The sequence below is a fragment of the Aotus nancymaae genome, unplaced genomic scaffold, assembly GCF_030222135.1.
Source record: "Aotus nancymaae isolate 86718 unplaced genomic scaffold, 86718_ANA_hifiasm-v0.15.2.pri h1tg000041l, whole genome shotgun sequence".
Classification (NCBI taxonomy): Eukaryota; Metazoa; Chordata; class Mammalia; order Primates; family Aotidae; genus Aotus; species Aotus nancymaae.
This window is the reverse complement of record NW_026988455.1, coordinates 22533121-22558118: the sequence shown is the minus strand read 5'-3', so window position 1 is coordinate 22558118 and position 24998 is coordinate 22533121. Positions and strand designations below refer to the sequence as shown.

The window sequence follows — 24998 nt, the reverse complement described above, 5'->3', positions numbered from 1 at the left end:
TTATACCTGAGTAACAACAAAATTCACTTGTAAATCCATACATACACGTGTGTATGTATATGTATATACATAAAAAAACAATTACATATAATCTTTAACACACAGTATTAGTAACTCTGCTATGATACGTGAGCCAATTACCTCTCTCACTCAGCTCACCTCTCAAGTTTTGCTAGCTATATGAGTTTTACATGGTTAAATTAAAATTTTTGCATGATTTATTGCAACCATAAATCCTCAGTGGTTTCTTCTTAGTTCTACATGTAAAGGATGCCACATTCACCTCCAGACCTTTCTACCACCACATCTCATTCCTAATTTCTCTATTGATTAGTTGGATGGACTGTTGAGAAGTGATCTCACTTACTGAGCCTATCAATGCTCTCCAGTTTCAGGATGTTGTTCTGTTGCTGTTGTATTGCAATGACATCAAGGTGGGCACATTGTTTCTCCATCCTACTTCTCTTTGTCCTAGACTCAGTAGATGTTTGTCCCCTGACCTTTTGGCATTGAATGCTGTTTTGGAGGAGTGTGAGAAGAGCTGGTCCTTTGCCCTCTTTTGGATGACTTGCTCTTCTTTCCAGGTGGCTGAAGGAGTCTTTCTTTACCTGAGATATTAGGAAACTTGACAAAAGTATATACTGGTACAGATCAACCAGCATCTTTTCCTTCTTTTTTTGAGATGGAGTTTAGCTCTTGTTGCCCAGGCAGCTAGAGTGCAATGCTGTGATCTTCCTCATTGCAACCTCTGCCTCTTGGGTTCAAGCGATTCTCCTGCCTCAGCCTCTTGAGTAGCTGGGATTACAGATGCCCACCACCATGCCCAGCTAATTTTTTTTGTATTTTTAGTAGAGACAGGGTTTCACCACGTTGGCCAGGGTAGTCTCGAACTCCTGACCTCAGGTCATCCTCCCACCTTGGCCTCCCAAAGTGATGGGTTTACAGGGGAGCCATTACACCCAGCCATCTTTCATTTCTTAGCATAATGCACTCTTTATTAGTAGATTTAGATCTTCATTCAAATATTATTTTATTGCATGATTATAAATACCTTTTAATTTGTTAGGTTCTTCTCTTCAAATATATTAATTTTTTGTCATCTTTGTTTATTATCTTTTCTCTGATTGTAGTAATCTATTTTTTTTCCCTGATTCACAGTGATTTTCTCTCTCTCCCTTTCTCTTTTTTTTTTTTCAGTAATTACATGTTCAGCTCGGTCTGCTTCATTTCTTGTTATTTCTAACTTACCTGCAGGTAGAATTATTGGTCCTCAAATTATTTCCCTATCTCTGGTTCCCTCTATTGCTCTCTTTTTAGTTATTTTCTCTTGGTTATTCAATTGTTTCTTGAGTTTTTTAAAAAAGTGAATTCATGCTTGTATCAAATTTTGTAGCCTGTGCACTTAAAATTCTTTCAGACTGGATTTCATTTTTAACTTTGGCATGCTCTTTTTTTTTAAGGTTTGCCTAGCTGCTAGTTCATTCATTTTATCTTGTCCACACTTGGCAGCTTTCTTCAGACTTTCACTTTGCTCTGCCCCTTTGTGTGTGGCAGCTCCTTAATCCTCATGTCAGACCCTTTCTTACCCCTTTTGTGGATCACATTTGATGGCTTAATACTCCATTTGACCTTGATTTTCTACAGGCTTTGAGCATGGGAAGGGTGGGAGTGGGCTTAGCTGGAGTCGTGTGGCACACACTGGGCTCCTCCCTCCAACAGCATCAGGTGTACTTTTATACATATTACATTAAATTGAGGTAAAATTCATTATTTTAATATGTAGGTAACAACCCTATCTATCGTGTCCTATGAAGGGAAGTTAATTTTGATAGACCGGCATGATGGAGGTGAGTGGCTTATCTCAGTGATTTTCACCTCTGATCACATCCATCCAGCTGCCAAAATGACACAGGATGTAGCCAGAGGAACAACTTCCTTCTGCTGGTATTCCCTAGCCAATTCAACCAGATGTAAAAGTGACTTTTCACCTACAAATGATAAACTTCCTCATTTTTCTTTTGTCAGTACTCTTTCGAACAAACCAAAGAGAGAAGTTACTTAAAGACCAGGGATAGTGTCTGAAGTGTGATCACTGTGTTTAAACCCAGTGGTGGGTGCGCTGCCTACAGGTCAGGAAGCACGGGCTACAGCAGCCTCAGCTCTGCAACTTTTGTAGTTGTGCAGCTCTGAGCAAGTCAAGTTTCCTCAGTGTACCTGATTCCTTATTTTTTTGTGTGTGAAATTCAAGGCAGCAAACAATTCAGACTAGGGCTACCTACGTCTGTCTATGGCTTCTGCGCAGGCTGGCGGCCGGGACAGTGCAATGGCATGGCTTTGGTCTGGATGACGGCCCCGCCCCCAGCCCGCCTGGGCGCGCGGGGCGGTGGGCAAGGGTCACAAGTTGGACTAGAGGCGCGAACACGCGGAGTCCTGGGGGTCCAGGCCACCTCCGGGGCAGGGCGAGGCCGAGTCCCTGCTGTCCGGGCTGGGTGCAGCGGTCCTGGCGGCGGGCGTGGGCCCCAGGCGCGGCGTGGAGCTGCTGGCCGGGCGCGCAGAGGGCCGCAGGGCCGGGCGCTCCGTGGGGCAGCGAGGGCTGCGAGGCCGACAGTGGGCGCAACGCGCGGCTCAGACCGCTCGCATGCAGGGCGGGCCCGGCGAGGGGGGCGGCGGGTGAACAGCCGTAGGGCGAGGTCCGCGGTGCCCGGGGGCTGGCAGGCGCGCCTGGGGAGCTGACGAGGGGCGGGGGCCCCGGCGAGGAGGCGGCAGGTGCAGGCCCCGGGGGCGGACTGCGCACCAGGCGCGGAGAGCCGATCGCTAGCGGCCCCACCAACAGCCCAGCCATGCCCCATGAAGCTTCATGCGGGCAGAAGCTCATGGCCATGGCCTGCTGCAGCGTGGCGATGGCAGAGGTGACCTGTGGCAGAGGCGGCAGTGGGAAGAGGTCCACATGCTGGCCCAGCTCGGCCTGCTGCACCATCTCCCGGTTGTACTTGACAATCTCCTGGATGATGGTGTTCTCCTGGTTGTTGAACACGCCCGAGTTGAGGTCATGCTGCACCTTGTGCAGGAGGATGGAGTTCTTGCCGATGCGGTCCCAGCGGTCGATGGCCACTGTCTCGAAGGCACGCCGCATCATGGGGTACTCCTCCAGCACCTCGTTGAAGTTGTCCATGCTCAAAAAATAGAGGCGGCAGTAGATGCCGGCCCCACATGAGCAGGCAGATCTCCCAGAAGTAGGAGCCGTCGGAGAGCTTCATCTCCTTGTTGCCCTTGGTGAGCACGCTGACAACGCCGTGCTGGATGAAGTACATCTTCTTCCCGCTGATGCCCTCGCGGATGATGTAGTCACCCGGCTAGAAGACCTCAAACTTGAGTTTGGTCAGCATGGCCGTGACAAAGTTGGGGTTGGCGTTGGCGAACAGTGGCATGGAGGCCACCAGCTTCCGGCAGTTGAAGTTGACAATCTCCTCCCGCAGGGGCCCATTGAGCTCGCCCAGGATGCTGTCCTCGTCGAACATCTTGCCCTGGTAGTGGTGCTCGTAGTAATCGTGGATCTTCTGGCAGAAGTCGGCCGGCAACTTGTGGAAGGACCCGTACTGCTCCACCTGCTTGTACTTCTCCTGGTACTGGTGCCGTGAAGAGTCCAGCGACTGGATGAAGGCGGTGGCGTGGGCGATGAACACGGCGTAGCAGGTGGCGCCCACGATCATGCTGAGCATGGTGAGCCAGATGTCCGTCATGCTCTCGGGTGCCTGCCAGCCATATCCGATGCACAGCATGTGGCTCATGGCCTTGAAGAGTGCAAAGGAGTACAGCTCACTCCACGAGTGGTTCACCATGCCATTGATGGATACCCAGCAGTTGCGTAGGAAGTCCTGCAGCATGGGCACCAGGAACTGCAGGCAGCCGTCCCAGTGGCAGAAGAGCAGCATCATGCTGATGAGGTTGCAGATACGCATGACCGCGCTGGCCAGGCCATAGGTCATGTGGAAGATCTCTTCCCACTGGTGGATGTAGCAGATCAGGCACGACAGGCGCAGCAGCCGCAGGAGGCTGAGGATCTTGGTGAAGCGAGATGCGCAGGGTGCGCGCCGTAATGTAGACCTCGGAGTCGATGCCCTTCTTCACGATGAGGAAGATGTAGTCCACAGGGATGGAGGACACGAAGTCCACCACGAACCACGTGCGCAGGTATTTCTTCTTGATCTTCTCAGGGTCCAGGATGATCTCCATGTTGTCTTCGATAACGATGCCCATGCGGAAGTTCAGCACCAGGTCCATGAAGAAGGTGTCCGAGACCACGTTGAACACAATCCACGGGGTGGTGGTCTCATCCTTGAAGAAGGTGATGCCCACTGGGATGATGATGAGGTTCCCCACCATGAACAGCAGCATGGTGAAGTCCCAATAGAACCTGGGGGCCGGAGGAAGCCTGGGACCCCCTCCTTCACGAGGGTGGCTTCAGTGGGGCCCCCAGCAGCCAACACCAGTGTGAGCTGAGGTCTCCTCCAGCAGTCGCCCAGCCACCCTCTCAGCTCAGACAGGGAAACTGAGGCTCCTCCAGCTGTGAGTGAAACAGTGGGATGGGAACCCACCCAGATCCCCCTCACTCTCCTGCCTGAGCTAGGGGTTCTTCCCCTGGAAAGTCCTAAAGCAATGGAGAGCCTGTCTCTCCAGGGCCTGATGAAGCTTGGGGCATGAGACCTCTGACCCTGCTCCCAAACCGCACGAGGCTGTCAGGTCCCCTAGCAACGGAAGGCCCAGGAGCCTTGGACTTGCATGGGGTCCCCCGAGTGCCCAGGACCCTCAGCCCCTTGGACACCCGGGGAGGGCCTGCCCTGGGGGTCTTCAGCCCCTGCTGAAGCCAGAGTCCCGGGTTGGGGAATGGTCGAGGGCAGCCGGGCCCTCTCCGCAGGAGGTGGGAGTCCAGGCCGTGGAACCCATGAAGGATCCCTGTCAGGGACCGCAGGGCCAGGAAGCTGGAGGCAAGCCCCTGGCCTCAGGACACGAGGAGGAGGAACCGCTACAAGACTCAGCCCCTCATGCTCAGGATACTCAGAGGGAGGAACTGCCACCCTCCTGCACCATCTCAGGAGAGAAGAAGCTGCCAGCAGTCTCTGGAGAATCCGCTGGGGCTGATGCTGCGAGACTGTGCCCACACCCCAGCTCCCGGGCTCCCCACAAAGACAGAACTCTAGCCCGCTCCAGACCCCAGCCTCAGGGGGAAGATCGTTCCCTCCCAGTGGAAGAGGTGAAGACAGGAAAGGGGTCCTGAAGACTGGAAAGTTCCCGGGGAAACAGAAAAAGCCTAATGCCATGGGTCTGGCCCCAATATCATCTCCTGGTGTCCCTAGCTCAGCCCGTGCTGCACACAACCCAGTGCCTTGTGGGTCAGGCCGGGGCCCCTGTCACCTGGCCAACCTCCTCAGCACATTGGCCCAGAGCAATCAAAACACAGAACAGAAGCAGGGGCCCCCGGAAGTGACCTGCCAACTTAGGAAAAAGACACGAACCCTATACCGCTCAGATCAGCCAGAGGAGCTAGAGAGGATATTCCAGGAAGACCACTATCCTGACAGTGATAAACTCCGGGAGATTGCCCAGAAGGTGGGGGTGACCCCTTAGTGCATCATGGTGAGGTTCCAGAATCGCTGGGCCAAGTGGCGAGAAACAGAGAAACTGAATGGGAAAGAAAGCAAGGACAATCCTGCAGCCCCTGGCCCTGCCTGCAGTCAGTGCAGCTCTACAGCTGAGCTCCTGCCTCCTGTGCCTGTGGAGCCAAAGCCTGACCCTTTCCCTCAGGAGTCCCCTCTGGATACCTTTCCAGAGCCCCCCATGCTGCTGACTTCTGACCAGACTTTGGCCCCCACCCAACCCAGTGAGGGTGCTCAGAGGGTGGCAACACCCCCTCTGTAAAGCCCCCCACCTGTGCGAAGGGCCAACCTTCCTTTCCCCCTTGGCCCTGTCCACACCCCCCAACTGATGCCGCTGCTGATGGACGTTGCCGGCAGTGACAGCAGCCACAAGAATGGCCCCTGTGGGTCCTGAGGGACAAGCATTGCTCTGCCACCCCCCTGTTCATATTTGGAAGAGCTGGAGCCCCAGGATTACCAAGAGAACAACCAGCCGGGGCCCTTCCAGTTCTCCCAGGCTCCACAGACCCCGCTTTTCCAACCCCCTCAGCCCCAGTTTCCCTACCTCCCCAGTTTCCCCTTCTCCATGCCCAGTTCACTGACGCTTCCACCGCCTGAAGACTCTCTGTTTACATTTCCCTGTGGCTCCAGCGGGGGCACATCACAGGGCTATTGCCCAGGCGCCTCCTTGGGGCAGATCCTGATGCAGCCGCCTGCTGGGAATATGGGTGCAGCCTCCTGGAGTGACCCCTGTTTGCCAGAACTGCCCTTCCTCGGTCCGTTCTGCCTGCAAGCTCTGGGGCACCCCCCAGGAGGTGATGCCTACTTTCCTGATCTATTTCCAGCTCCCTGCACTCAGGCTCTGGGTAGGCGGCCTTTGTCAGGTCTCTCCCGGCTGCCTGAAGTGGTCAGGCCAGGGACCGGGCCCTTACTCAGCAAGGCAAAAGAGGAACCACTGGCTGCTTCCCTGGATCAGCCCTCAGCACTGGAGGAGGCCAGAGGGGACGACAAGAATAGCCATGTCCGCTAGTTGCGGGGGCCAAGGAGTGAAAAGGAGCTGCTTGGTGGGATAGGGTTGGGCCCACTCAGAGGATAGGGGTTGGAGGTTTGGGAAAGAGTGTGGACTCTGTATACTGAGCGGGGAGCCGGACGTTTGCCCTGTGTAGGCTCGTCTTGCTGATATAAGAAGGAAGAGGGGACCATCCTCTTCCTTTAGTAGTGACGGGTGAAACCCCGTCACTACTAAAAATACAAAAAATTAGCTGGGCATGGTGGCGCGTGCCTGTAATCCCAGCTACTCAGGAGGCTGAGGCAGGAGAATTGCCTGAACCCCGGAGGCGGAGGTTGCGGTGAGCCGAGATTGCGCCATTGCACTCCAGCCTGGGTAACAAGAGTGAAACTCCGTCTCAAAAAAAAAAAAAAAAGAAGGAAGAGGGAGGGCCCTTTCTTTTTCTCCACACATCTATGTGGGGTTCCTGAAGAAAGCACGTGGCCTGTGTTACTTGTGAATGTTGTATCAGGTGTTTTTTTTTTTTTTTCTTTGCATTAGTTTTTTTAATCATACAAATATGATTTCACATACATGTATTAATATAAATATAGCAGAACATTATCTGGCATACAATATGTTTTAAATTTAATTCAGGTGTTTTTGTTTGTTTCCTAACCTGCTTGATGACTGAGCTGGAGTGTCCACTGTAAGCAGTAAACTAGTCTGTCATTGGGTTAAAAAAAAACCCGCCCCTCGCGAGGAGCCGCTGAGCGCAGTCAGCCGTCGCCACCTCAGCTGCGCTCAGTCCGGACAGACACTCGCCGCCTGCAGCCCGAGCCCGCTTCAGGACGCTGACGGTTCCGCACGTCTGGCGCTGTCGCCGGCGCGCCCGAAACTTCCAGCACTATGTTGAATAAGAGTGATGACAACAGATGCTGGAGAGGATGTGGAGAAATAGGAACACTTTTACACTGTTGGTGAGAGTGTAAATTAGTTCAACCATTGTGGAAGACAGTGCGGCAATTCCTCAAGGACCTAGAAATAGAAATTCCATTTGCCCCAGCAATCCCATTACTGGGTATATATCCAAAGGATTATAAATCGTTCTACTATAAGGACACATGCACACGAATGTTCATTGCAGCACTGTTTACAATAGCAAAGACCTGGAACCAACCCAAATGCCCATCGATGATAGACTGGACAGGGAAAATGTGGCACATATACACCATGGAACATTATGCAGCCATCAAAAACGGTGAGCTCACGTCCTTTGTAGGGACATAGATGAACCTGGAAGCCATCATTCTCAGCAAACTGACACAGGAACACAAAATCAAACACCGCATGTTCTCACTCATAGGCGGGTGATGAACAATGAGAACACATGGAGACAGGGAGGGGAGCATCACACACTAGGGTCTGTTGGGGGGAAATAGGGGAGGGACAGCGGGGGGTGGGAGGTTGGGGAGGGATAACGGGGAGAAATGTCAGATATAGGTGAAGGGGAGGAAGGCAGCAAATCACACTGCCACGTATGCACCTATGAAACAATCTTGCATGTTCTTCACATGTACCCCAAAACCTAAAATCCACTAAAAAAAAAAAAAAAGAGTGATGAGAGCGGATATCCTGCCTTGTTCCGGGTCTTGGGGGATTGATCCATGAGCTCAGATTTCCCACATTACAACTTCAGGATGCCTAATATTGGATTCCAGAATCTGCCTCTCAACATATATATTGCGGTTTTTGGTACTGCTATATTTGTCTTCATCCTTAGTTTACTCTTCTGTTGTTACTTAATTAGGTAACTAATTTTCATTCTATGTTACTTCAAAATATGTTAAACAATCAATAATAAATCAAGTTTCTATCAAAAAAAAAAAAAAAAAAGCCGCTCCCCAGTGAGGCTGCGGACCGGGAGCGGCGGCCGCAGGTCCAGGCGCCTTGGCTGCGGAGCGGACCCGGCCGCTGCGAGGCTCTGGCGGCCCGAGAGCACTTAGTAGCTGTGAACCCTGCGCGAGGTCCCGGGCCCTGGGGCGCTCGCTCAGGTAAACTTTTCCATAACCTTATGGAGAGAAAGGACTTTGAGACATGGCTTGGTAACATTACTGTTACATTTCTTTCTCTGACGAACTTGCAGAAAAATGAAACTCTGTATCACCTTATTAGTCTGAGTGGGGCAGCCCAGCTCAGGCATCTCTCCAGTAACCGAGAGACTCTCCTCAAGCGGGACTTCCTCAAACTCCTTCCCCTGGAGCTCAGTTTCTATTTGTTAGAATGGCTCGATCCTCAGACTTTACTCACGTGCTGCCTCGTCTCTAAACAGTGGAATAAGGTGATAAGTGCCTGTACAGAGGTGTGGCAGACTGCATGTAAAACTTTGGGCTGGCAGATAGATGATTGTGTTCAGGACGCTTTGCACTGGAAGAAGGTTTATTTGAAGGCTATTTTGAGAATGAAGCAACTGGAGGACCATGAAGCCTTTGAGACCTCATCATTAATTGGACACAGTGCCAGAGTGTATGCACTTTACTACAAAGATGGACTTCTCTGTACAGGGTCAGATGACTTGTCTGCAAAGCTGTGAGATGTGAGCACAGGGCAGTGCGTTTATGACATCCAGACCCACACTTGTGCAGCGGTGAAGTTTGATGAACAGAAGCTTGTGACAGGCTCCTTTGACAACACTGTGGCTTGCTGGGAATGGAGTTCCAGAGCCAGGAAACACCCCCGTTTATACATCTTTGATCCTTGATGAATCTCTCTATGAGATACATTCCTAGGAGAAACGTTGAGAGTCAGAGGAGATGCTGTTTTATTTGTGACACTTGTTGCTAAATTGCACTCGGGAAAGATTCAACTCTGGTTTCTACTTCCAGCTGGTATGGGTCGTGCTTGGCGCAGGGATGCTCTCTGAGCCTGGTGGGGCTGAACCCTAAGCCACACTCTGCTTGACAAGCAGGGAGCTGCATCTGCCCCAAGGAAAGGGCGCCTGTCCCTTCATCACACACAGGTTCTACAGGGGCAGGCAAGCTCCTGGTGCCAGGCTGTGAGGGCAGGCATTCTGCTACCCAGGGCAATTAGTTCCAGGCATTATCAATGTTTTCATCCTGGGCAGGGTAAAATGTAAAGGCGATCTCATTTTTGTTTCTAATTTGTATCATTTTAACTGTAGAGGTTGAATACTATTTTACATGTTTGTTGACTATTCATATTTATTTCTTTTGTGAAATCCTTATTCATCAAATTTCTCAATATTTTTTATGATATACGAATCTTTATTGATTTACAAAGTCTTAACAGCTTCTATGTTCATCAATTATGTTATTAACATTTTCTTGAGTTCACATTTTAGTTTTCTCTTACTCATTTATTTGTGTCAACAATATGATTTAAATGTTTTATATGGAAAAAAATCACCTCTGATTTCTAGCTTTGATGCCTTAGTTATCCACAAATATATAAAAATGCTTACACCTTTTTATTTTTTTAGACAGAGTCTCGCTCTGTTGCCTCAGCTGCAGTGCAATGGTGAGATCTCGGCTCACTGCAATCCCTCCGCCTCCCAGGCTCAAGCGATTCTCCTGCCTCAGCTTCCTAACTAGCTGGGATTACAGGCACCTGCCACCACACCCAGATAGAGTGTGTAGAGATGTGGTTTCACTATGTTGGCCAGGCTGGTCTTGAACACTTGACTTCATGTTCCACCCACCTTGGCCTTCCAATGTACTGGGATTACAGACAGGCATGAGCCCCCATGCCCGGCTACCTTTTTACATTTAATTATTTATAATCCATTTGGGATTTTGTTTGGTCACAAGGGGCAAGATGGACATTTTATTTCTTCTTCCCTAGTGATTAGTCAGTTTATCCAACAGTTCATCTTCTCCTCACTGATTGGCAATTAAACTTTATCAAATGCCAAATCGCTTATACACTTGGGTTTAGTTCTGGTGTTTCTTTTGTTTTTCTTTGATCTATCTAATATCCGATAGGTGTTGCTGCTTTAATTACTACAGCTTTGTAATTCTGATTCATTATAATTCTTTTTCCAGGATTTGAAAAACTCTGAGGGCAAAAGCTTCTCCCCTCACAAGATGAGATCTTAACTTTTATTATCGGTACACATGGAAAATACAGATGTGTATGGATTCATAGATGACAGATTCTCTGATTCAGTTTTAGGGATAACTCAAACCCACCAATCATTACTTGGCACCATGTTGAGGGATTCACGTTTCTATTTTGAGAGTGGGATGGACGGCACTCAGTACCTCAGTGTGCACGTCATCACGGGTGCATAGGTCCCCTTGAGGTGTCAGCTCTGCTCTGGGGCCAGTTTGCTCCATCCATGGGGTCAGAGGTACATCCAGCAGTTTTGCATCTGGGGCCTGTCTCTGGGATAGAGAGGTTTTAGAATCTCTAAGTTACAGTTTTGGAGAATTCTAATATTTATAAAGTTCTTTCACTTTTTTTTTTTTGAGAAGGATTGTTGCACTGTCACCAGGCTGGAGCACAGTGGCATGATCTCAGTTCATGGCAACCTCCGTCTCCTGGGTTCAAGCAATTCCCCTGCCTCAGCCTCCTGAGTAGCTGGGACTACAGGCACATGCCACCACACCCAGATAATCTTTTGTATTTTAGTATAGAGATGTGGTTTCACCATGGCCAGGATGGTCTCGATCTCCTGACCTCTTGATCCGCCCTCCTTGGCCTCCCAAAGCACAAATTTTACTTACTAAGACATCTGTGTGTGTGTGTGTGTGTGTGTGTTAAAGCTGCCTTCTGAAGTTAAGACTTTGTCCTTTATTGTCACACAGTTTAGTTGTTCAGAGACTACTATTACCAGCATGGCAAAGTGGCCTACAGCATTGACCCTGGAGCCAGATTGGGTTCAACTGCCAAGTTTATGACCTACTAGCTATGTGACCTTGTCCAAGTTACTGAGCCTCTCCGGGCTTTGGTTTCCTGATGTGTAATAGACTCTCCCTCTTGCATCTGGGCTGCCCTATTACTGTTTTGACCAAGAAAGTGTGGCAGAAGTGATAGCATTTTAATTCTAAGCCTAGGCTTTTAGAGGATGGACAGCTTAGGTCTTGGTCTCTTGGAGCCCTGAACTGCCATGTAAGAACTCCAAAGACTGCCGGAGAGTGGGGCAGAGTTGGGGGTGCCAAGCTGAGGCCAGTCTTCCCCAATCCTTGCCAAGACCAGATGTGTTAACAGCCCGGAAGCCACCTGATTTCCACAGAGTGCACCTAGTTAATACCATGTGAAGCAGAAGAATCATTTAGCTGAGCTCTGCCTGAACTTCTGAGTGACAAACCATGAGATAGTTAAGAATGATTGTTGTTTCAAGGCACCAGGTTTTGGGGCAATGTGTTACATAGCTTACCTAGTAATAAATAACCAGAACAGGTAGTGATATGAGGTTGTGCCTAGGGCCAGCTTCACAATCCGTAGGGCCCAGTTCAAAGTAAAAAAATGGGCCCTTGCTCAAAAAGCAAGATAGAATGGCCATTAAAAGCATTAAAATAGAAAACATTTTTTTCTTCTGTTGTCTCTTTAAGGTTGTCATCGTGTTTTTTAAAATTTGCTATTTAATGTCATTCTATGTAAATAAAAATAGAGATTATAAATTATTAGCATGGACTTTATCATTTATCTTTATATAGAATTTACTACGCCGGTTTTATATGTAAATATAAAAACATTGGGCTTGTATGCAGAATCACCAAAACTATACAGTTTGTACTCTGTAGCTCTTATATGCCTGTGTATTTCATTCTTTACCAGAACAGTGGTGATGCTGCACAAAAGTAACTCAATCATTTCTATTCCACTTCCTGCTATGTGCACGAGCACCAGCACCCTCCCTACCTGTGGCTGACCAATGCGTGAGAAAGCACTAGAGGACAGGAGCTCTAGATTGCTCTATCCTTCCCTTTCTGTCTATGCCATTACTTTCAGAGTAAGTGGTTGACTAATTACAGGGAAGTAGCCCAGGTAAGGAAGGATGTGATAGGGTGCTCTGGTTGTTCATTTTTCTTATAATACCGTTGCCTTCTTTCTGCATTTGAAGCAAGTACTGGTTATAAAAGCGCGTATGGCCTCCCGTGGCTGTCCATATTCCTTTTATCCAGTCATAGGTGTAACATGATTCCTTTATACTTGTTTCAAGTCTCACCAAACTCCATATATCCTGGGTCCACAGGCATTCTGTGCTCATGGACATTATGAGTGGAGTGGGCTAATGGGTAGCAAAGCACAGAGGTGGACATGCCTGTTGTGTATACCTCCTCTGCTCATGCAAGTGCTGAGTTATCCCATTGGATTCTACTTACCAAACACAAGTTCAAAAATGTAATTATTAAGAATTTCAAGAAGACAACAGCAGAGTATTAACCTAACTGTGGGTCCCTATGTGGCTGTGTGTGTTGTATGTCTATGTGGTTGTGCGCTGGTCCTAGGTGTGGCTACCCCTTTCTGTAAATTTTTATGAACCCATTATAAGTCTATGACTGGTGCAGATGGTGGGCATGTGAGTCAAGTTTGGCCATCAGACATCCTATGCCCTTGAGCTCAGTGACTGGGAAAACGGTGGGCATATGGCTCATTTGGGGCCACCTAGATGCATCCTTGAGATTTGACACAGGAATCACAGGAATAGAAAGGTCTCTTCCTGTTGGGCAGTACACTGTAAGGACATGGCCTTGGGGCTTGTGGAGGCCTATTTCTTGCCTTATAGAGACAGCCTGTGAAAGAGAAGGGACAGACAGAGAAGAGTGTAGCTGGGAACTGGAGCAGGTGAAGGACAGAAAACCATTCACACATTATTTAACCTGCAGGTTTCCTAGCTTGATCAAAGCTCCATCCCCACCTTGGTGTCCCAGTTGTAGAGGCCAACACATCCTTTCTCTGTTTCTCTGTCTCTTTCTTCTCTTTGTTGTAAGCCATTTTGAGTCAGGAGATAACTTGTGTAAGATCCTTGACATCAGTGAATATTTATTTAGAGCTCCCTAAATTTCAGTTTCTTTTTTTTTTCCCATATAAATACAACTTCTACAGCATCTTTTACTCAAGACGAGGCCCTTCCCTCTTCTCAATGGCACTTAGAATACTTATCACAGACCTTTGCTTATAAGAGATGCTAAATAAACATTTATGAAAGCTCCAGGACCTTTGCAAGTGATCAAATTTTTCTTCAACATAGCCTGTGAAGTGGGTACTATTATTGTCTCCATTTCGTAGATGAAGACACCGATTAAGAGGAGGTTAAGTTATGTGCCAAGGGTCACATAGGCTGGAAGTTGTAGAGTCGAGATTTGAACTCAGGTCTCTCTGCTTCTGAAGGCCCTGCTGCTAGTTTTGTTCTTTAATGTTCCAGGGACATGAAGTGAGTACACGTCAACCCGATAAATCACTTCCAGGAGGAAGCATACAATTTTTTCAGACTCCTCTACTAGAACAGGGCTCAGCAAACCATAGCCAGCTTTGGCCTGCAGCCTGGTTTTGTAAATAAAATGTTATTGGAGGAGATCAGGTGCCTACAGGGTCATATTGCTGTGGATGTGAGTAACTGATCAAGATCAACATATTTTGGTTCATTTGGATGATGAACTTAACAGAGAGCTTCCCTATGCTCTCAAGACCTGCATTTTAGCTATTTAAGATTTTTGGGGGCCAGGAAGTGACATTTTCTTTGTTATAGGAAAATATTTTTTTTTTAAATGCATAAGGAGTTAATATGAAATATGCTGTTCTCACCAGGTGAAGGCCAAAGGATGTAGAAAGAGCCTCTGTGTAACTTTAGGGGTGAGTGGTGGAAGCATCCAGTTACTGCAAAGCATGCCGCCACGGATCTCAGGAGAATCTGCACGTGGGCAGGGAGCGCCACTTTCTCACGGTGGAGGGAGGGGAGTGATTGTTCTGCCTTTGTTCCATTATATTAAAATCCTCATTTGAATTTTATGAGGTCCTTACATTTGTTAATCTGCAACTTTCTTCACGTTTTACTGTTGCAAGATATCAACATGCATACATTCTTTATATCTAGTTTTAAGGTTACATATAATTAAAATATATAATATTTAATGAAAAAAATTAAACGTGGCTGGCTGGCACTGCAGCCACGTCACTTTTTCAGTCTCTTGGATGGTGGTCCACTTAACCCGCCCGTGTTGTCCGTGAATCCTTGCAGGGATAGGCGGGGACCTTTAGTGGTTGGGGGACCGTTATCTCTCCCCCATGCCGGTTGCTGGGGAGGGACCAGTGGCAGCTGCTGGGGTTGCCTTGACCGTTTTTGTTGTTGGGAATGGTGGCTGGCAGCTCCAGGTGGGAAAGAGCTGCTTACTCCAAGAGCTGCAGGATCCTTGCAGTGGGTCGCCTCCCACTCCATCGGCGACCCTGAAGAGCTGCGGACGTGGCCTTTCCTCAGCACCTGAGAGGCTGCCTTGTCTGGCCAATAGGAGCAGCCGGGAACTGGGCCAGGGAGCACTGCTGGAGCTGGATCAGGCTTCCCAAAGGGAAGGACGCCTCCTGCAGTGCTGTGTGCGCTGGGCACCCCTTTCTCCTTCTGCCGCTGGGTTTCTGCCTGATTGTCCACCTCCATTGGTTGTGCAGGCTTTTCTTCTGCCCTCACCACCAGCTTTGGGGTCGGGCCGGGCACCTGCAGGGAAGGAATTTGAAGGAAAAATTTGAGTCTTAGACGAGGGATCCTCACGGGGCTTCTGCGTGCGAACATCATGGTCTGCCGCTGGGTTTCTACCTGATCGTCCACCTCCATTGGTTGTGCCTTTTCTTCTGCCCGCACCACTGTCTTCAAGGTTGGGCCCGGCACCTGTAGGGAAGGAATTTGGAGGGGAAATTTGAGTCTTAGACGAGGGATCCTTACGGGGCTTCTGCATGTGAACATCATGGAGTTGCGTACAGACAGCACGGGTTTCTTTCTTGAGGCGGGCTTGCAGACTGGAGGAGGCAGGTCCCGCAGTTGGGCACTCGAGTTCGGGATATTCCAGCTGACTGGAAACCAAGGCCCAATACCTCACTGAGGGTACAGGAATCGACAAGGGTATAGGGCTCCTGGGGCAGGCACACACGCAGGAGCTGTGGGGTGAACCCGGCCAGCTGAAAAGTCTGCATGGACAAGAGGAGACCATTGCGGTTGCCACTGCTGCTGGGTCCTGCGGAGAAACGAGGAACACAATTTACTCAGGACATTTCCCGTAGCCACAAGTTGTGCGCCAACAAATATAGAGTCACTGACTAGTCTGTGGTGGCTCAGACTAGTGCCCGCACTAGTCTGTGCGGGCACTGGGCAGCTGGGCTCCTATGACATCACAATGGGGTTAGTGACAGAGCAGGGTTTGGGGCAGTGCACAGGAGCCCAGCAAGGGCACCTACAAGTGGAGTCAAAGGGCACAGGGTGAGGCTCCCCACCCGTCCAGCTGGACTCTAGCCCCAGGGATGTCCTGCTCCTGGGGGCAGGTGTGTGGCCCTGGATGGGCCCCAGTGTGGGGCTGTGGGGCATGTGGGGCTGATCTGCCAGAGCCCTTCCCACCTGGTGTCTGGCCCAGGTGCCAGGCTGGCACCCAGTGGCCATGTCTTGGCTGGCCTTGTCCCCTGGGTTACAGGGCCAGACCCTGCTGGAAGCAGAGCTCAGGACTAGCCAGATCCTGCCAGGTTCCCCTAGGGCCTCCTCAGCGCCTCTCTGCCTCCTGGAGCCAGGCCCGCCTTCTCCATTGCGGTCCTGGCCTCGCCGGGCAGATTTCAGGAGAGGATGCGTGCCCCGGCCTGACTGGTTGCCGCCCCTTACCACTTCCCTTCCCGGTGGGCAGGGTCTCCACATCTTCTTACAAATTTGCCTGAGAGCTTTCCTCAGGTCATTCGGGTGATCATGACCCAGCCAGGCTTTGAACCCAGGCTGTGTGATTCCACAGCTGGCACTCTGGCTGCTGTGTGCCTCCTCCTCATGGGTACAGCATCTATTCTTAAATTTCCCATAGTCCTAGGGTACTTAGCATCGTGGCATATCTGTAATAAGCACGTGCACACATAGAAGGAGGTCTTCAATACATAAGTTGACCATGGCCCACTCTGGGCTCCAGTCCTCTTCAAAGATGTAGGGCAGGGATCACCAGCTGTCAGCACAGCACCATCCCACATTGATCTTCTAATAGAGCCTTTCAGCCCAGATGTTCTTTCTCGTCTGGTGGGAAGAATCTAAGTGTGTAAAACAACATTCCAGACAAATTCTAAAAAAAAATAAAATTGAAGAAGAAAAAATAGAGATGGAGGAAGAAGAGAAGTGCAGATGATGATAACCTGAAATCTTGATAATCTTATTTTACAAGTTTGAATTCAACTCAAAAACTGTTAAAGAAACAAAAAGCAGGATTTAGGAACAACAAACATTTGTATGCCTGGTCCTATAAATCATTATACACCAAACAATATGGCATTAAAATCAATAAGGCAAAAATAGTAGAAAAAAATAACAATATTAACAAGAGATCAAGTAGTCATTGTCAGTTGACTACTGACTTGCTCAAATAAATAAAGTAATAGTGACCCAAATAACACAATTAATAAGATGGATAAAATAATAAACACATAAAATCCATACTTGATAAAAGAGAATACACTTTATTTTCAAGTGTTCCTTCACCTTTTATAAAATGTACCCTCTATTGGGACAAAAACCAAAAAATTAAATTCCAAAATACATTAAAAACATAAAACAATAATCCCTGTACACAATTTAGTAATCCAGAATTGATAATAAAAAAAGCAAAATAACGATAATTCCATGCACGTTAAAAAACTGCCAAATAATTTTTGTGCCAAAGAAGAAACAAAATATTAAATTGCAGAATATTTAGAAGACAATGGTGGTAAAAATTCTGCATATGAAAATTCTGAGCTAAAACTTAAAAAACAAAATAAATAAACCTCCGAATTTAAAAAGTTAGAAAAGGAGAAAAAAAATCTTTCCAAGAGGGAAACACGAAAAAATAAATAAAGATAGAAACTGGAAGAACTAGTTTTAAGACTCAATCATACAGGGAAAAACTGCTAAGCCACTAACATACTTAAGAGAAAAATGCAATAGCATGAAAAACTCCAAATTTGGAATTAAAGAGAAAAGAAAGAAACATCATCCTGTGTACAAATAACAATATAAAAATTCATGGAACAGAATTTTCAAATTGAACTTTATATTTAAAAATAATTGTATATTTTTGCACAGTTGTAAGAAATATTACAGAGAGATCCTGCGTACTCTTTAACCAATTTTCTTTAATGCTGACATCTTGCCAATCAATAGTACAATATCACAATTAGGATACTGACATGGAAACAGTCAAATACAGAATATTTGCATCACCACAGGGTCCTTCATGTTAACCTCTTTGTTTCCTTTTTCTTTTTCTTTTCTTTCTTTCTTTCTTTTTTTTTTCTTTAGACAGAGTTTTGCTCTTTCACCCAGGCTGGAGTGAAGTGGTGCAATCTCTGCTCACTGCATCCTCCACTCCTGGGTTCAAGTGATTCTTCTGCCTCAGCCTCCCCAGTAGCTGGGATTATAGGTGCCCACCACCACACCTGTCTACTTTTTTGTATTTTTAGAAGAGACAGGGTTTTGCCATGTTGGCCGGGCTGATCTTGAACTCCTGACCTCAGGTAATCCATCCACTTTGGCCTCCCAAAGTGCAAGGACTACAAACATGAGCCACAGAGCCTGGACCATGTTAAACTTTTACAGCCACACCTTTCTTCCTGTCCCCAGTCCTTGACACCTGGCAACCAGTACTATGTACTCCATTTCTATAAGTTTGTCATTACTAGGATGATATATAAATGGAATCATACAATGTATAACATTTTGAGATTGGTTTTTCTCACTCAGCATAATTATCTGGAGATTCATTTAGGTTGCTATGTGTATCAATAGTTCTTTTTATTGCTGAGTAATATTCCATGGTATGGATATCTCACAGTTTTTAAATCATTCACCTATTGAAGGACATCTGGGTTCTTTCCAGTTTTGAGCTATAAGACATAAAATTGCTTTGTACATTCATATGCAGGTTTTTGTGTGGAAGTAAGTTTTATTTCTCTGGGACAGACGCCCGGGCGTAAAGTTTCTGGGTCACATGGTAATGTATTCTTAGTTTTAAAAGAAAATGTCAAATTAGTTTTCAGTGTGGCTAGACTTGTTTACATTCCTACCAGCAACGTGTGAAAGATCCAGTTTCTCTACACCTTTGTCAGCATTTGGTGTTGCCACTACATCTTATTTTAGCCATTCTGATAGGTACGTAATAACACTTCTTTGTGGTTTTAATTTCCTTAATAGGTGATGATGCTATTTTTTTAGCAGGCTTATTTGTCATCTGTGTATGCTCCTCAGTAAAATGTCTGTTTATCATTTGCCTAAAATGAAATGTTTGCATTTTTTACCTTTGAGTTTTGAGAGTTTTTACGCATTCAAAATACTAATCTTTGGTTGAATATGTGGCTTTTAAATATTTCCTCCTACTTGTAGCTTGCTTTTCATCCTCTATAACAAGATCTATGGCAGAGTACAGTTTTTAATTTTGACAAACTCCAATTTATCAATTTTTTTCTTTTATGGATCATTCTTTCGGTTTTAACTTTAGGAACTCCTTGCCCAGCCACAGATCTTAAAGATTTTCTCCTACTATTTTTGGAATGATTTCATAGTTTTACATTTTATAATTTAAGTCTTAGATTCATTTTAAGTTAATTTTATGTTACGTATGAGATTTAGTTCAAGGTTCTTTTCTGGCCTATGTATGTCTGATACTTACAGGACCTTTTGTTGAAAATGCTCTCTTTATTATTTTGAGTTATTTTGACACTTGTGTGTAAAAAACTAGTCAGACATATTTGCATGGTTTTATTTGTGGATGAGGTATTCTAGCACAATGATCTACGTGTGCTGATCACTCTGCCAAAACTATATAGCCTTGATTAGTGTGGCTATAAAGTGACCCATATCATGTTAGTCTTCTTTTTCAAAATTGTTTTAGTCATCTGTGTTTCTTTGTATTTTTCACTTAAAATTTAAAGTAATCCTGTCTATATAATGAATGCAGTTGGAATTTTGGTAGAAATCGCATTAAACCTATAAATAATTTTGGGGAGAATTGATATCTTTACCATGTTGAGTCTTCCAATCCATGAACACAGTATGCCTCTTTGTTTATTTAGATGTTGTTTTTCTTTCTTCAGTGTTGGCTAGTTTCATATAAAAGTTCTATACAAGTTTTGCTAGAGTTATACTTTGGTATTGAAACAGCAAGTATCAAAGGGTCCCTGGAGAACATTTGACCTGCCTGCAGACTGGGAGAATGGGGTGGAGTCACGGGAAGTTGGCACCTTTTGCAGCAGGGAGGAGGCTGGCCTCTCCTGTTCCAGGGTGGTACCTGGGATTCAATCTGCGAGGTGGGAAATGACTAGAAGGATTCTCACTTTGCTGAGAGTTCATTTCCTTTTCTTTCCTTTTTGCCCAATAAATCCCATTTTTCTCATCCTTCAAAGTGTCTGCAACTCTAATCTTTCCTGCTTATGTGACAAGTACCCTAAGGAAAAAGTCCAACAGCATTTAGTTTAGTTTAGTTTAGTTTTTTTCTTAAACAATTAATGGTACTCTTCATTATTAGTATAGGCAAATACAACTATTGTGTGTTTATCTCTTGTATCCTGTGACCTTACTGAATTTACTTACTATTTCTAGTCATTTTTTGGTAGGTTCTCGGATTTTATAAATAGAAAATTATGTCATCTATAGGCAAAGAAAGTTTTATTTTTTCCTTTCTGCTCTCTATGCTTTTTATTTCCTTTTCTATCCTTAGTGCACAGCCTAGAACTTCCAGAACTAACAATTGTTGAAAAACAGTGGGAGAGTAGACATCCTTATCTTATTCCTGAAGTATAATATGAGCTGCAGGTATTTTGTAGGTGTTCTTTATCAACCTGAGGAAGTTTTCTCCTATTCCTGTTTTTCTGAAAGTTTTTCCCACGAAATTTATCCAGTGAAAAATCACAATCAAGTGATTTTTCTTGTTAATGTTTTAATACAGTAGATTACATTGATTGATCCATGTCTATCCCATCTTCTCAGAAGGAGATATGCCCAAGCAGGCAGATTTTTGCAAAATTTTGTTTCTGTACCAACCATAATTCCAGGTGATCAGATCTTCCCGCACAAATCGTCCCACGGCAGCCGCGGACCTGCCGGCCGGCGCCTCCGGCTCCTCCGGTGTCACCGGCTCCTCTGGCTCCTCCGGCTCCTCTGGCTCCTTCTGGTCGCGAGGCAAACGGACGCGCCAGCTCTCCAGGCGGTACCGCGCGACTGGCTCGCACAGCCTTTCGCTCTCTTAAGAATGATTATGGGCCAGGCGCGGTGGCTCACGCCTGTAATCCCAGCACTTTGGGAGGCCGAGGCGGGTGGATCACGAGGTCAACAGAGCGAGACCATCCTGGTCAACATGGTGAAACCCCGTCTCTACTAATACAAAAAATTAGCTGGGCATGGTGGCGCGTGCCTGTAATCCCAGCTACTCAGCAGGCTGAGGCAGGAGAATTGACTGAACTCAGGAAGCGGAGGTTGCAGTGAGCCGAGATCGCGCCATTGTACTCCAGCCTGGGTAAGAAGAGCGAAACTCCGTCTCAAAAAAAAAAAAAAAAAGAACGATTATGGGCCGGGCGCGGTGGCTCACGACTGTAATCCCAGCACTTTGGGAGGCCGAGGCGAGTGGATCACAAGGTCAAGAGATGAAGACCATCCTGGTCAAAATGGTGAAACTCCGTCTCTACTAAAAATACAAAAAAAGAAATTAGCCGGGCATGGTGGCACGCGCCTGTAATCCCAGCTACTCAGGAGGCTGAGGCAGGAGAATTGCTTGAACCCAGGAGGTGGAGGTTGCGGTGAGCTGAGATCACGCCATTGCACTCCAGCCTGGGTAACGAGAGTGAAACTCCGTCTCAAAAAAAAAAAAAAAAAAAAAAAGAATGATTTTGATTTTTTAATGAACTTTATTCGTAGCCAGGGCTCAGATTGAGCAGCTCAGCAGCAGCTCCGCCGGGGGCAGTGGGGCGCGGGAGTCTCGACTCCCCTCATCTGTGGACTCGCCGCTCTGCAGAGCATGCGCAGTAAATCTGAAAAATATATTTTCTGGGTTTTTTTGTTTTTTGTTTTTTTTTTGTTTTTGAGATGAAGTCTTACTCTGTTGCCCAGGCTGGAGTGCAGTGGCACGATCTTGGCTCACTGCAACCTCCACCTCCCAGGTTCAGACAATTCTCCTGCCTCAGCCTCCTGAGTAGCTGGGATTAAAGGTGTGTGCCACCGCGCCCAACTAATTTTTGTATTTTTAGTAGAGACGAGGTTTCACCATGTTGGTCAGGCTGGTCTCAAACTCCTGACCTTGTGATCCACCCACCTCAGCCTCCCAAAGTGCTGGGTCTGGTAAAATATTTTTAAATCAAAATTGACCAAAGATGAGAGATTGAAGCTAATCTTACCAGTTTCCAAGGAGAACAATAGATGAAGGTCAAAATCTACCTCCTTCTTCAACATCTACAAGTTCAAACTTCACAAGAAAATTCTTCACAGAAAAATTATTTCAAACTTTAAGGAAATGGTTAATTCTGATAGCATTTATTTTTTCGTAAAATGAAAGAATACACAATTTTTAAAATAAAATCAAAATATTACCCATGACACGGATAGAATAAAAAGAAAAGGGCCTTTCTTTTTAGCACTCAGGGCGCTGACCCACTTTTCTTCCTCTAAGTGAGTGCTCGATTCCTTCCGGCGCCCGGAGCTGCCGGCCTACAGGCATCGGGACGGAGTTAGGCCGGGTAACTTCTTTGAGGTCCGCCGGAAAGCCGCAGCGGCTGAGTACTACGGGTGGGAGTGGGATTGGCGAGCTTCGGCACCATGACCACGCTTGATGATAAGTTGCTGGGGGAGAAACTGCAGTACTACTGCAGCAGCAGTGAGGATGAGGACAGTGACCATGAGGACAAGGACCGAGGCAGAGGCGCCCCGGCCAGCAGTTCTGTGCCTGCAGAGGCTGAGCTGGCAGGTGAAGGCATCTCAGTTAACACAGGCCCAAAAGGTGTGATTAATGACTGGCGCCGCTTCAAGTGGTTGGAGACAGAACAGAGGGAGGAGCAGTGCCGGGAGATGGAAAGGCTGATCAAGAAGCTATCAATGACTTGCAGGTCCCATCTGGATGAAGAAGAGGAGCAACAGAAACAGAAGGACCTCCAGGAGAAGATCAGTGGGAAGGAGAGACAGGGTTTTGCCATGTTGGCCAGGCTGGTCTTGAATTCCTGACCTCAAGTGATCTCCCCTTCTCGGCCTCCCAAAGTGCTAGGATTACAGGTGTGAGCCACTGCGCCCAGCCCATATTAACTGTTATCACGAGTGTTCAGTTTTCATATTTATGCTCACTTGCTGGTCCGCCTGCAGATGACTCTGAAGGAGTTTGCCATGATGAATGAGGACCAAGATGATGAAGAGTTTCTGCAGCAGCACTGGAAGCAGAGAATGGATGAGATGCGGCAGCAGCTTCACAAGGGGCCCCAATTCAAGCAGGTTTTCGAGATCCCCAGTGGAGAAGGGTTTTTAGACATGATTGATAAAGAACAGAAAAGCACTGTCATCATGGTTCATATTTATGAGGATGGCATTCCGGGGACCGAAACCATGAATGGTTGCATGATCTGCCTTGCCGCAGAGTACCCAGCTGTCAAGTTCTGCAGGGTGAAGAGCTCAGTTATTGGCGCCAGCAGTCGCTTCACCAGGAACGCCCTTCCTGCCCTGCTTATCTATAAGGGGAGGTGAATTGATCGGCAATTTTGTTCGTGTTACTGACCAGCTAGGGGAAGATTTCTTTGCTGTGGACCTTGAAGCTTTTCTCCAGGAATTTGGATTACTCCCAGAAAAGAAAGTCTTGGTGCTGACATCTGTGCGTAACTCTGCCACCTGTCACAGTGAGGATAGCGATCTGGAAATAGATTGAACTGATAGTCTGGTTCCATAGATTTCTCATTGTTTGGGTTGGAATATACATGTCATTGTTTATTTTTGTTCCTCCTTTGTCTTCTGGCTTTTCAGCTGTTCTTTGTAGTCCCTTTTATTTTGTGTAAAACCAAGAAATTCTTAGATTAAATCAGAATGCTGAATAATCTTGTGGCTAGCAGTAAGGTGACTTGAAATTGGATAAACAGGAAGCCAGGCTTTTGAACTGTTTAGTTAAGATTCTCTGGCATGACATCTGTTATTGTTTCCAGTCAATATTTACAAAGCATCCTAAAGACAGTGTCTTGGAAATTGTCTTCAGATGATCTCAGGGATCTCTGCCAAGTTTGAGAGTATAATTCTGTAGGTAGTGTGTTATTTGCAATATAAATAGTGCGTTTTCTTAATCAAATGATTGTAAACTATATTTACTTGTAATCAGATCCATAGCTCCAGACAGTGGTTAGATTTTTTTTTTCCCCTAGACCCCCTTCTCCACCAGGGTCTTGTTTAAAGGTTCCAGATGACACATGTTTACCTCATCAGGAGGGGTGGCCTCTGCTGCTGGATTTGATGTCCTCCTCCAGCATTCCTAAGTCTGACACAGCAGGAAGGGTCGATGCTGACTGACCTGGTGACGTTGGAAGACAAGTACTTTATGGATTTAAACATTAGAGCTGGAGTGGGGCTGGAAACTCTGTAAAGGAGGGTCTTTCAGTAAGATGCCCCTGCTTGTCTTTGTCTCTTTTTTAACAAGGTAACTTTTTGTTTAACCTAGATTATTTTTAAAACTTTTTTTTTTTTTTTGCATATTGGAAAACTTTTATTCGGTAGAGAAAAATTGACCAAAACAGAAGCAAAAATAAGAAAATTAAAATAATCTCTAATCCTACCACCTAGAGTGAAACACTATTAATATTTTGGTCTCCTTCCTGCCCAGGTGTTTTCTGTGTATACATGGATATTTTGTTTGTTCTTAAACAAGATGATGGGATCATTCTGAACATACTGTTTTATAGTATGGTCAGCCAATAATATATCAGACCTTTTTTCATATTATTAAATATTCTACAACTTTTAAAAAATGTGTGTTAATATTCCATCCTATAAATGTGCTGTAATTTGCTTGGTAGTTGTCTCTTAGAAAGATAGCAAATACTTTTTTTAAATTACAAAAGTGACAGATATTTATTGTAGAAAATGTAATAAAAGCTGTTAAGACTTAAAAGCCATATAATTCCACCAACCAAAATTAATCCCTGTTGTCATATTTCTAGTCATTTTTCTAGCCTTTTTTCTATGTATTTATAATAATTATCAT

At 46.3% G+C, this 24998-nt stretch overlaps 1 protein-coding gene and 3 pseudogenes across 1 annotated transcript; 3 read left to right on the top strand and 1 right to left on the bottom strand.

Moving 5' to 3' along the window:
* Positions 1 to 2394: 2394 nt before the first annotated feature.
* On the bottom strand, positions 2395 to 4944 carry LOC110567280 (potassium/sodium hyperpolarization-activated cyclic nucleotide-gated channel 2-like; annotated as a pseudogene).
* LOC105707324 (homeobox protein NOBOX-like) lies at positions 4943 to 6663 on the top strand (annotated as a pseudogene).
* Positions 6664 to 8695: 2032 nt separating this feature from the next.
* Positions 8696 to 9382, top strand: LOC105725106 (F-box/WD repeat-containing protein 2-like; annotated as a pseudogene).
* A 13206-nt stretch (positions 9383 to 22588) lies between these two features.
* Positions 22589 to 23719, top strand: LOC135268633 (phosducin-like protein). The gene is given in 3 exon segments (XM_064361286.1): positions 22589 to 22940; positions 23124 to 23491; positions 23493 to 23719. Coding segments are annotated over 3 exon segments (906 nt in total). The 3' UTR covers positions 23679 to 23719.
* The last annotated feature ends 1279 nt before the right edge of the window (positions 23720 to 24998 follow it).